General features: G+C 35.4%; 1 protein-coding gene across 2 annotated transcripts in view; it reads right to left on the bottom strand.

The window, feature by feature from the left end:
- The window catches only part of KCNT2 (potassium sodium-activated channel subfamily T member 2), a 123,372-nt gene that overhangs the window by 63,305 nt on the left and 46,458 nt on the right, over positions 1-13,609 (bottom strand). For both annotated transcript variants that reach the window (XM_088524392.1, XM_088524393.1), the window contains exons 8-9: positions 13,412-13,495; positions 12,766-12,860 (exon numbers count right to left, since the gene is read on the bottom strand). In XM_088524392.1, the coding sequence (XP_088380518.1) occupies positions 12,766-12,860; positions 13,412-13,495 (179 nt within the window). The remainder of the gene's footprint in view (positions 1-12,765; positions 12,861-13,411; positions 13,496-13,609) is intronic.

Raw genomic sequence — 13,609 nt, 5'->3', positions numbered from 1 at the left:
ATAACTCTTGTTATTACGTAGATCAAAAACCAAGAGCATAAGTGAAAATGTGTGCTGGATAATTTATTTTTCCTTTTTGTGTTCACGTTAGAAAGGTACCTGTACTTCAAAGCTGTCTCTTTATTCATCAACAGTCTAATTAGTTAGAGCGAAATTGTTTGGGCAATGACCAAGGGTATAACTGCCTGTGAATAGCAGATAATTAAGCACAAGGCACAGAGGTATATATGAGATGTAGGACAACAAGATCAAGTACTGCTTAAGTTGCAGAAGTACCAAAAAGGGGGCAAACATTACATACATATTGTCAGTGAAGCTAAAATTAAAGGAGATAATTATTAATAGTTTCTTGTGGCACTTTGAAATTCTTTTAATTTGCCTTTCTGGAATTATGCTAGCAACGTGTTACATGGCACATCAGAGAAGTAGACTTCCTTATGGTTTGTGTTTCTCTCGGAATCCTAGCAGTTCTTCTAGCTACGAGTCAGAGGACTGTCTCCTTGTTTCATTTGGTCAGTGAGGTCCATGATTTCATTACTATTCTTTTCCTGTTCCTCAAATTTGAGTACTGTGGTGGAGACTTGGTGGTTTTTACAATGAAATGTGTTACTTGAATGACAAAGCTTGGAATTTACGAGAGTTGGAGTTTCCTGAGTTTTTATTAAGTCCAAATGAGTTTCTTTCTATGGAATGGCTGTTTTGATCTTGTTTCTGCTTGGAGAACAACTTTCAGATGTGATCATTTCAGTGGCTAGAATTCAAGTGGATCTATGCATATAGCTCTTCATAAAGGTCAATAAAATCCAAGATTCACAGGACTGTTGTGAAGCATAAAGTGTGACTACTTAATAGTCACAAGTATGCTAATGACAGGTATATGAATTGCCTATAAACTATAATCCCACAATATAGTATTTGATTGAACTCATCATTTAAATGAGGAGCATAGGTCCTACCAGGATGATGAAAAGAGCAGACAGAAGTGAAGAGAGGAACTGATTCAACTAACCAGCAAATCAAGATGAGTTTAACAATGATAATACTTGGTAGATGAAGTCAGGAGAAGAAGAAAATAAAAGATCATTGGGGCTACCTGGATTATGCTGGAGTAGCCTCTGCTCTATTCTGCCTGGTATAGTTTGCTCTTAATTGCCTAGCCCAGGGTGAATATTTAGTAAAATTTTGTTCTTACTGCATACTCACTACAGCCCTTAGATTCCTACACTGAATATTGTTGACTACATTTTTAAACTTTTTTCTTTTTTATTATTAATATATTAGGATATTATCAGGAATTTAGGATATTTATTAGGGTACTAGTAGAGTGAGAAAAATGAGATTGAGTGAAGGAATACAGGTGAAGCATCATCCATAGTCATTTTTTGCAGTATTTATCCACTTCTAGTTAATGTACATACACCCACATGCATCTGTGCCCTGTCATCAAAGGGCAAAAAAATATATATTTTGAGCTTCCTTGTATATATTATTCCCGTTCACTTTGTTTTCACTGCTTATCACTAATGGTAACAAACTTGCAAAATATAGGGCTGTGTTTAATTTGTTGATATCAACACGCTGTAAACTGAAAAGCAAATTAATTACAAGTGTTCACTATCTTATTTTCTCTCCAAATAAATAACAGTTGACTAAGGTTTTTCATAAATGTATGCCAATAATGATAAATGTCTCAAAAATATGAAACCGGTTGGTAACCGAACCAAAAGTTACTGGAGTATCATCAAGAATCCTGTTCTTGCACACTAGAGTGAAGCAAAGCAGTAGAATATATGAAATTGCAGGACACTATCATGCAGTGGTTACTTCAAATAGCCTCATCGCCTATATGATTTCTTAATCCCTTTGTAATATATTAGTAAATATACTGCTTTGCTGTGGATTGCAATTAGGTGTCGTACTGTGCCTAGAGGAACTGGCAACTTGATTTCATGCCTGTTAAGTGTTCAGTCTGCAAAGTCAACCCACGATTTGTACTTAAGTGTTTACTAAATGAATGGCAATTATTTTTTTTTCTTTTTGCTGTGACTCAGGTACTTCCACTATAATATGCAAGATATATGTAAAAAAACAACACCATCATGAAAGCTCTGTTTTCGCAAAGAAGGGGAGAATATGTTCAATTAAAAGCTTACATTCGAGTTCCTTTATATGTATATACTTCAATTTACCAAGGCTGAGCATGTAGATAAACATCACAAGAGATAACAAAACTAATGAACCCTTACTGATATTCTTAACTTTTCCTAAGAAAAGGATTCAGTTATCAAAGGATGCACAGAACTCTTTCTTTACTCAGCAAACTTTTAGCCAACAGTGCTCATACATGTATTTTATGTATCACTTTGGCATTTACTTGTATGTGGTGGGGAAGGGAAGAAGAGTGATATCTATTAACAGTGTTAGAAAATCAAATTCATTAGAGCTGAGATACCATTCAGACATTTATCTTTAGCACTTTTTGACATCAAGTTGGCATTTGATTGTCATAATTAGGTTAAGTGTTTGGCAGATCTGTATGTGTTGTTAAAGATTTTTGTTGAAGTCTACAAACAGATATCAAAGATTTAGATCACATGTAATAGTTTCTGAAGGAATCATAGTTTTAAATCTTTATTTGCCTTATATAAGTTCAGTAAGTGATTTTGTCATGTGACAGCTCCAGAATGGAAGATGGGGCCCCTATGGCTAATATGGAAGAATATTACACAGAGGTCAGAGGAACCCATATGCCTACACCGTGATCAATTTTTAAAAATGATGATCTAACAAATTGGTTGCAAAATGCTGATGGATGTCAAAGTGACCTAGGATTTGTCATGACATTAGTCCTCTTCAGAGACTCCAAGAGCAAAGGCATATAATTTTGCACCTATTTTTGTATCACCCAAATGTGATGGTGAGTTTAGAAGATTGCTTACCCATCTACTTTTCCTGTTTGAAAAATATCTGTCTAAACATTATAGCAATTTCTAATACACGGAAATAGCAATTTCTAATATATGGAAGAGAAAGATGAGAATTATTTATTTCAAAACTTACTGTCCTAAATGCACTAAAATTCATCTTCTTTTTAGGCCATCTCATATCACATCTCTAGCTCTGCCAAAGACTGATGCATCCTTTCATCATTCAAGAAAATTATTCCTTATACAAGTAGAATGAGATCAAACAATTCCTAGTGGCTAATGTCAACTTCTATTGGGAAGGCCAGTGTTTCACCAACATCTTTTTTAACTCTTCCTTTCATTATTTCAGAAATGTAAATTTTGATAAATTCTACACTCTGAAAATGTATGTGGAATATGAAATAGACAATAAAAGTGATCAAATCACTGTGCATAAAATCTTACTCTCCACCAGAAAACCAAAATAACCAATGCCATCTAGTAATAAAGTTAAATATGCTAGCATAAACCATCACAAACACCAAATCCTAGTAATGTAATAAATAATTTGTCAGCCTAATGAATCAGTCAATGAAGGGTATATATTTTTTTAAAGTCTGCATGCTAATGCCAACTTCATCTCTGAGCCAGGAATAGTGAGTGATGATGGTTTAATGCCAAGCATTGAATTTTAAATGGTGAAGCAGCATCTTCAACACAACTAGTCATCGCTGTTACACATGGCACTCTATTTGCTAATGTCTAAAGTGATACAAGATTCTCAAACAGAGCATCTGGATATCGAGTTTTTCTTTTTACTGCAAAGATAAAATGAAGCAAGTAAAATGTAATGCCTTTGTGCAAGAAAGAGATAAAAGATAATGGGTTTTAGCACTTATGTTAAATTCTTCCTTTAATCCTTTATCTTTACTTGCTTCTGTTGAAGCCCCCCAAATCCAAGCAAAATATAAGATTTTTTTATCAATATGATGAAACACTATTTCCCAATCTGCAGACCCTAGTTGTATTCCAGATCTAATTTTATTCCTGAATCTTATTTTACCAACCATTCTTGTCGCCCTCTGTTCTGAAGGTAACACACATTTTATAAGTGTAACACTTCCATTTTCAGACACTATCTACTTAAAAATCTGTGATTTATCAGCAGGTGTGTGTATGACCCATGCAAACCCATGGAAAGCTTACTAAAGAACCCCTTGCCCAATAACTATCATGTTTGTGCATGCCTTTGATTCCCTACAGACTTTCCTCCGACTCTGCATGTTTTTTAAGAACTATTTTCAAGTACTAATACTTTTGAAGGCATGCCTACCTAAAATACATGAAATTGTAAACATTAAAATATGGCAACTGATTTTGATATTTTGATATTCTGTTTCTCTTTGACGTTTCTTATTTGTCCTTGCTCTTCAGACAAGCATTTCTACATTTTCACTCCATGTCCCTTTATTACAGTGTTCATCTCATAGTTACCGAGTTACATGTTATGACTCTGAATCTTTTGCTGTGTTCCTTCAAAGGATAAGACTGGATTTAAATTCATTTTGAGGAATTTTATGTGTTGTTTTAAACGTGTTGGCAAGCATTATTAGTTAATAGTGGAACAGCTTGATTTCATTTTGTATCTCCTATAGAATTCAAAGTATGGTTAATAAAGAAAGGATACTATGGAGATGTAATCTTTTAGGATCATACTTCCAACACTGTAAATGTTACTTGATTCAAAATCAGTTACCTTTTTTGCTCCCTTCATAATGCCAATATATCTGGAAATATTATTACTGTATTAAAAGATAGCAAGATAATAAAAGGCTATTTTAACAGCTGAATGAGTATATTCAGAGTATATGTTTTGCAAAACATTCCATATTCCTCCCAAATATTCTCAAAGCACCCTTAAAAATAAAAAGTTGCACTAACTACTCTAATTATGGAGCACTGGAACAGGCTGCCCAGAGAGGTTGTGGAGTCTCCTTCTCTGGAGATCTTCAAAACCTGCTTGGCCGCAGTTCTGTGCCACGTGCTCTAGGTGACCCTGTGTGTGCAGGGGGGTTGGGCTAGATGAGCTCTAGAGGTCCCTTCCAACCTTGAGCATTCTATGACTCTGATTAGCAACATTTGGTAACTGAAAGAATGCAGGTATAATTGTCTATGCTAGATTACAGCTGGAGTCAATCATAGTTAAATAACATGAAAGCCTCAAAAATGGATTTTTGTGTCTCTGGATGGGAAATAACAAATCTGACGCCTAAAATTAGGAAACATTTGGCATTTTCCTCCTTTAGTGAATCTGAAATTTACTCTTGCTGTGTAAGCTTTCTTCCTAAGCCCCACTTCTCCATCATAACAATTTACTGTTTATCTTAGTGACAACATAGATACGTGCACAAATATCCAAGATCCCTACATTTACATTCCATGGTATCTCCTTCTGAATTTTAAAGAAAACGGCTACTCCTTGTACTACCTTGTCATAAATATACCTCCTTGCTGAAATTGAAAGATTCATTTAATTTCAAAATTGTTTCACAAATCAAAAGCAATAAATGTGGTTTAGAGCTATCTTACTTCAGTTGTAGACAGCACTTGTAAGAGTTACTTACATGTAATATAATATTTACCCCTATATTTTTATATCTTGTGTATATTATAAAGGGAAATATCAGAGGTTTGTGTCAAGGGTAAAATGTCAAGATGAATTCTGGATATCTCCCTAGGAATTCACTGGGGCAGCTTTCCAATATTCTGACATTTCCTGGCACTCTGGGGAAGCCTGTGCTACACAAGGTATGGTGATGGACTTGCCATGATTTTACTTCTACCTTTATAATTTGGGATAAGCCCTTCAGGATATCCTTTCAATTGTGATTGAAAAATATGATCCAGTGCTCACTGAGATAATCTGATAAGAAATGTCTCAAGAATGCTTTTTTCTACTGAAATCAGTGAGTTTTTAAGCCATCTGTGGATGGGATCACACCTTCTATTTCTGAAACAGATTTCTCCATGAATTTCAGAAGGGAGTTCCTTAATTAGGTATGTTAAAAAACTCCACATGTTAAAAAAAAGAGAGAGAGAGAGAGAGAGAGAGAGAGAGAGAAGTAGGATTTACTTATATATGATCTGTCCTTGACTCTCCATTTCACAGAGAATTTGTAAAATGCAGCTTTCTGAGATACCATTGTCATTCTCGTTTTTTTTTAATTTTAGGAGAATCAAAAAGGTCTACAAATGATTCTTTCACATTTCACATTTGTTTCACAGACCATAGAAAATATGCTATTATTATTAATATTATTATTGACTTGACAGGTCTTTGCATATAGTTTGAAATGTTTCATTGCACATGAAATTCCCTGCACGTATAGAAAGACGCTGACCTCATTATTTTAGAAATAACTATGTAGAAGCATCTAAAGTCACTGAATGAAATGAAATATTATGTCACTAGCAAATTAATAATGAAAATAGCATGAAAATTGCTGTATAATTATCTAGGTTTCCATAGAAACCATGTTTGATAGGTAGCCAATGGCTTCCATAAGGCAGTAGGATTGGGCTTCCACACTTCTGCCTTTAATAAGCACTAATTCTGTTCTGTCTTTCATAAACAACCTTTCAGTTTTTCAGGAACATAATTCCTGACCCTATATTCTTAAATGACAGCACTAATCACCTATATGTTTTTGAAAGCACTCAACTGTGGAACTGAAACATGTAAAAGTATTTGCACAAATTAATTAAGAGAAATAGCACAGTATCATTCAAAGGAAAAAGATAATATTTATGAGAATATGAGAATATTTATGTATTGTTGTATAAGAACAGGGTATTAATTACATTTCTGTATCATATAGAGATTCTAGAAGTATCTCTGGTTACTGCCTCATTTCCAGCTGGCAAAACTAGGCAGTTTAGCTATTGACCTATATATATAGATTTATAATAGTTACAGCTATTCAGCTATTGACAAAAGCTTAGCAGCAAAAATATCTTTAAATAACATGCTTTATATGCACCATTTTTGGTGGAATTCAAGTCCAATAAAATAAATAATCATAGGCACCATGTTTGAAATGTCACATACATCATAGTAACTAGTTACCAACAAACTTTCAAGATCTGTCAAGAAATTAACATTAGACTATTTTGTCCATTTTGTTTTCTCTCCAGAATATAAAAATATCAAATAATATTTTCCACAGTATAATTGTGACTTCAACTACTGCTCTGGCCAAAGACTTGATGCTGCTAATATTTGTCATATGGACATTGAGTGCTGGTCCTGCCAGAAGCTGAGAGTTAACTTGCATGTCAAAATGTGCTGACTCGTATTCAACTGCCCTCAGCCATCTGTGCCGTGGTTTAGCCACAGACCGGCCATCCTAGCAGGAGGAGCTGAAGAAAATGTGTGTCTGTTGATTGACTGGCTTTTTATGATAGCATTTCAAGCATCAGCAAATGTCCCTGTTGCACGTCTAACAACTCTGTCCAAGAGGTAGAGAAGTAACTTTGTATGTTGTAGTTTGCTTTGCTACTTGTATGATTGTTTAATAGTTTGGATCGCAAAATACTTATTGTTGGGCTATGTTTTAATGATAGAACTAATGTGTGTGTGTGGAGGGGGAGGCTGTTTTTTTTCCGTTTTTCAAATGATGAATATTTTACCATTAATTAAAAATTAGTGTTACAGTTTTAAGGATATCCAGACAGATGTAATTTCAGAAACACCTGATCAGTTGGTGACCATGGACAAACAGAAACGTGGCATACCTACAGTGAGATTTTCAACCCTATTTTTAATGCCAGATATTGAGCCTAGCATTGAAGTCCGCCAGGGACAAACTGCTACTAAAATATAATTAACAAAATAAATAGATTAGTAAATAAATTTCTCTCCTACTCAAGTTGATGAAAATTTTCTCATTGTGTTCATGTGCACAGTTTTTCCCAGAAAGTAATAGTGCAGATAAACTTTAAGTGTATATACAGAGTAAACCTGCAAATAACAAATGGGTATTTTAAGAAATTGCTGTTATTGACCTTCCAGAGACTACAGAACGTTCTTTCCATTCCGGGTTTTAAAGCAATGTCAGGGTGGTGTCTGAAATGCCACTTGTTTACACTCACAGGAAAGCTCCCTCCTGCCACCTGTCCCTGTTTCAGCAACAGAAATAGAATGCAGGACAAGGGTTTGGGAAGTGAAGTAATGGGCTTGATGTAATAGATTTGGGAGGCACTTGTCACTCTTGACAGACTGAAATAGCTGCAGATGCCCTCAGCGTGCCACCTGGTTCACTAGTCAGACCTATTTGATTGCTTTATGCTTGGAGAGCACTGCATGGATATATTTTACAATAGAAAATAGAGATCCATTCTTTGAAGAAAGCTAGTCCATGACAGATGGACTTCATTTCAGAGATAAGGTTATTAATGACCTCTGTGAGCTTTCAGGGAACATAAGCAAAGTTTGTACAAGCTTCTTAAAGTCTTAAGTACCAAAACAATAAATGTACAACTCAGCCTGTAGCCATCTTACTGCAAACTGATGATTCTACATTGGTGATATGCAGCTAGCAATGATTTAATATAATAATAATAATAATGTCTTAATAATGATTCACTGTGTCATAGAAAAATGCCTGAAATAATCACTCATTGTGCTGTGTCTTGTAGAGTTTACAAAATAATGATTAGTATTTAATTTGGCAGACAAGTGCAAACATTCATTGGCTGGATGACACAACAAATTTTTTGACTAGCTCTCTAGCTTTCACTAAAGCTCTATCTGCAGTATCTGTTGAACAACGTGCCAGATAAAAGGACACTTCTTTTAATACATATAAAAAAGGAGTGGCTAGGAGGCCAATGAGGTATTTTAAAGAAATTATTGGGTGGCCTGGTCTGTCTTCAAAATCAGAAGAATAAATGAGAAAAAAAATCTTCATATGCTATCTGTAAAAATACAAATATGTGGAGTTGGACTTATAAATTTATTGATCTGCAAATCATTTCTAACTCCAGAATTACAAACAATTTTCATCAAAACATCAAAAGGCTGCATAGAGGACAAATTCAGTAATGTGACTACTTTTCTGTTTTGTAATAATTCAGAGATTTTTTAGCTGATTATAAAAATACAGAGAGGCTCTTGCTGATAAATTCAGAGTGCAAAGGACAGCTCAAATAATGCTTTTCTAAATATGGTGAGATTAGCCAATTAGCTGTAAACATTAATTCTTCTTTTTTTTTTTTTTTTCTTTTTTACCTGCATGCTTGCACTTAAATTGTAAGACATAAACTGGAAGCTGTTCACATGTGTTATCACCACATAACATTCTGCAGTGGAGACATAATTGATGGTTTTGCTGATGGTACATTAGGCAGAATTTAATTCATTTTCTGTGGGCTTTCTGCTAGCTGTGGTAGAACTGCAGTTTTGAAAGATGGAACATATGCAGACAATAGCAAAGTTAAGTGCTTTTTATGCATTTTTATAGTAGTCTATAAATGCTGCTGTTTTCTTCTAGCTAGTACGTATGTAACAGACCCTTTAAGCTTGTCTTTAAGGTGAATTTCTGTTCAGGAAGATGATGGATCTAATGCTAACAAATGCAACACTACTTTTTTCCTACTGTTTTTTGCTGCACTTAACCTTCCCCCCTCTTGCAAACCAGTGAGAGGCTGGGAAATCCAGCCAGATTCTTCCCCAGCATCCTGGGTGTGATGAGGCACTTCCACGAGTCTGGGGACTGAACGGTTTCCTACACATTTCAGAAAGCAAAACTTAAGTTCTTCCTAGAACTTCCTGTATGACAGAGAGATACCTGACTGCTCACTCAGCTTGCACACATGCCAAAGGACAGAGTTAAGTATCTCCTGACATAAATATCCTCTTAATCTGTAAGCACACAATAGGCTCCTGTTTCCCTCAGGCCTCCTTTTTCCTTCAGGAAAGAGCTTGTAATGTGCCTTCTGTAGCAAAATGATAAACTCAGAATTACCAGTGAAGACATATGGACTTAAATAGGCTTATACTGATCCAGCTATTTTGTGTTCAGTACAGAACTATTGACTTTTGTGATTGCACAGTAAAGAAAAAGCATCCCTTTCCCACCTCAGGTATTCAGCAAAAGCACACTTTTAAATATGTTAAAGTATACACAGAACTATGAAAAATTGATTAAGGTGTATATCTGTTAGAGATGAACTAATTGTTGGAAAATAGTTACTTTCAGCATTAATTCGTTTTAAGCTTTCTCATAAAAAGGACCAACACAAGACTTATGAAAGCTTTCAGGTCACTTGAAGCTGTCAGTGAGCACTTTGGCTGCATTTTCTCAGTGCACGAACCAGTTACAAAAGCGGAACCTTTTTAAGCCCTTATTTAGTCTTAGATTGCTTGTAAAATGGCAGAACCCCCATAAGAAGCTGTGTGACTGCTACAGAAGCACCATGTGGAACAGAACTGTGTGCTGTGCAGTTGCATGGGCTTTGAGAAGTGCTGAGAAGCCCACGTTCTTCCAGAGGCAGACGCTGCCGCACGGTCACTGTGTCCCGCCCTGGCTCCCACACGCCTGGCAGTACCAGCCCCTCTTCTGCTGCTGCTTGCAGCCACAAGCCCGGTGAAAGCCATCCTCAAGGTGACAAATAGCAGAAAGGGACCATGCTGACACGTCAGCATAAAGAAACACTTCTGGTTCATGGCAGTCTAAATACTGTCTCTTAAAATGAAGCACTGCCTTAAATTTGTTACCAAGGATGTAACAAAATTGAAGCTACTCTTCTAAGTGATTTGGCTGCCTGTTAATTGAATATTTTAATGATATTTTAAAACACAGTCTAGAATGTAAAATCACACAAAGATGAGTGAAAAAGTGTAAAAATCCCATTATACCTGTTCAAGTAAAACAATAGAAGCAATTGCCTGAACAGAACTCCAGTATTTGGCAAACTGCAGGTGCTTCAACATCTATTCTTAGCAATTCCAAAAGTATTTCATTTCCTTAGTTACTGCATTACTGGGTGTTTTCATGGTATTTAGCTAATCTTGCAGTCTAGCAGGGTCAATACTAGGTCAATATGTAATGATTTGTAATGAACTGGTATCTGCAGCTCTTGAGACCAGACATTATTAGTGAGGAATAATGACTTGCCATTTTCTACATGTTTTATTTTCAGTTATCAAAATGCCTGGTAGTGAACATGACATTCCATGCTAGCTGCAGTTTCTCTACCTTATCAATCAGGGATGTTCACAGTGAGTTTTTAGGAAACATTCTTTTTTCTGGCTTGCTTTACAGAGAGCTGGATACATATAGAAGCAGAATACTGAAGGAGGCCAATAACAAAGACAAAAGCATATTTTATTCAAGAGTACTTTGTATTGAAAAAAAAATAACTAATGTCCAAAATGTCCAAATACTACACTGGTAGCATTTTATGCAGCCTAGGTCAAGTATTGTAGCCTTTATATAACATTTTCTCCTAAAGAGCCACAATATTCAATAGGAAATTTAACCTCACAAAGAATTGTATTCCTTTATAACTGTCAGCATTTATTGTTATGCAATTGTGTGGTCCTAAGACAAAGCGTAAAATTGAGACCATTATTTTAGCTAATGGCTAGAATAGACTGTTCTTCTTGTGTAAAGATAGAACTTTAAGAGGCCAAGTGCTGTTTTACACTGCTATTATCAAAAATGGTTAGCTGTGCATAACAGCGGCTATTAGAAGAACAAACTAGAGAAATAAAGTAAGAGCAAATCAAATCATTGTCTCCAAAATTACAGACCAAACTTTATCAATGCACTGACCCACAGGCACCCTGTCTGGCAGAATAAACAAACATTACTTAGCCTTTCCACACAGAATCATCTGTTCCCTGCCCTCTTGCACACCGCCTTGCAACATGCACATTCTCCCTATAATGATTTTTTTCTACATGCGACACTCATTTTTCAGGCACTACTGCTTTCAGAAAAAATCTGTATGTTATGTGAGCTACCAAGCTGCATTACCCCTACACTTTTGTAAGAATACAGATACGACCATATTGTGAGAGACCAAAGAGCCATCTAACGTAGTTTATATTTCTTCAGCCCTATTCTCAGCCTAAAATATATATAATAATCAGGCAATCAAGTGATATTTCCTGCAGATGTTTTCCTAGCCTCCAATAATCTACAGCTTATGAATTTCATGAACCAATGACATTATTTTTATATTTAATACACCCAACAGATTTTTCTCTATGCTTCTTAAACCCCTGTAATCTTAAAAGATTTCAACATCTTCTAGCAAAATGTTCCTCAGATGAGCACATTTTAGGTGTTTGAGTCTACTGTCCATTACTTTCTGGAATCTAGATTATTACCATCTATTGCTTTTTATAAACTTCCTTATTAGCTGCACTTGTATTTCTTATAGGAGCTAGACTTTAATTAGAGTGATAAGGCTGGGACTGTGTGGATTTTTCTCTGTCTTTCCCCCCAGTTAGATGAAGACTAGGAGAGTCTAAACTGTTGAGACTCTACATACTTGAGTGACCTCTTGGTTTGTATGTAAATCCATACCACCACCATCACCACTTTGTGGTTTTGAATAGTCAGTATTTCCTTCCTTAGAGTGAGAGTTTCCCGCTTCCATGCACGCACATACTGCTTCCAGCCCCAAAGTTCCAGACTCCAGCAGTACCAGCTGCTAACACTTTCACTGCAAATATATTACTTTATTTAAGTATATAATTCCTACTAAACCTCTTTTATCACCATGTAATAAAGTGAGAAAAGGCAAAATATAGCTATATAATGAAAACAAAAGGGTTTTGGTCACTTACCACGTGAAGATAAGACATAATAAGGTGGATATTAAAATGAGGACTTGATTAAACATTGCAGATTGTGTGCGTTGTATGGCTCTGTGAAGATCATTCTATATTAATGGAAAATAGGTGTTATTTTTGGATTTGAATTAATAAAGCATGAGCTAATTCTATAGAGAAATTATATAGTGCCCTCATAAAATGCAGTCATTCAAATGCATTGAGAATGTGCTGATCACTTAGAGGGGCGCAGCTGTGATTCAGTGATTATTTAACAGGTTCTTCGTTCATTCTGCCATAATTTTGATAACGCTGCAAGCTGCCTTCAGTTTTGTCCACTGACGTCTAGCTTACAAATTATGTGGGCTGCAAGGACCAATTAGGGCAGAGCAATTCAGTTCCCTCTAAATGTGTGTGAATGGAAGAGAAGCAAATGAACCAGCCAGTCTCACTTGTTGGCATGGTTATGATAATTCAAGATTTCAGTTGATGGTTTTTTTTTTCTAATTTTGATGCAGAAAGCAGTTTTAGCAACACTTGACCATTTCTGTAACTTAACTACAGATTGATTAGTTTCCTAACAAAATCAGACTATACTGCCAAGATCCCATTCATAACAATTAACATATATTAACAATATACATATATCAACAATACTTACAATCATGTTCTCCAAAGCATGTTTTGCCAGCCAACAATTTAAAAATACAGGAATAAATAGGTTTCTTAGAACAGGCCAGAAAATCTGAAAGAAAAATCAGCACATACATATTAAAGGCTCTTTTTCTTTAAGAAACTATTAACAATGAAGCACTCAGGAAAAATATATTAATGTGTTTCTAGTGTCAGATGTGGCTTT

The sequence above is a fragment of the Tinamus guttatus genome, unplaced genomic scaffold (genome assembly GCF_059628265.1).
Source record: "Tinamus guttatus ecotype Peru unplaced genomic scaffold, ASM5962826v1 Tinamus_guttatus_pri_ptg000211l, whole genome shotgun sequence".
Lineage (NCBI taxonomy): Eukaryota > Metazoa > Chordata > Aves > Tinamiformes > Tinamidae > Tinamus > Tinamus guttatus.
Note: the sequence above shows the minus strand (reverse complement) of the source record. Positions and strands in the feature narration are given on the sequence as shown.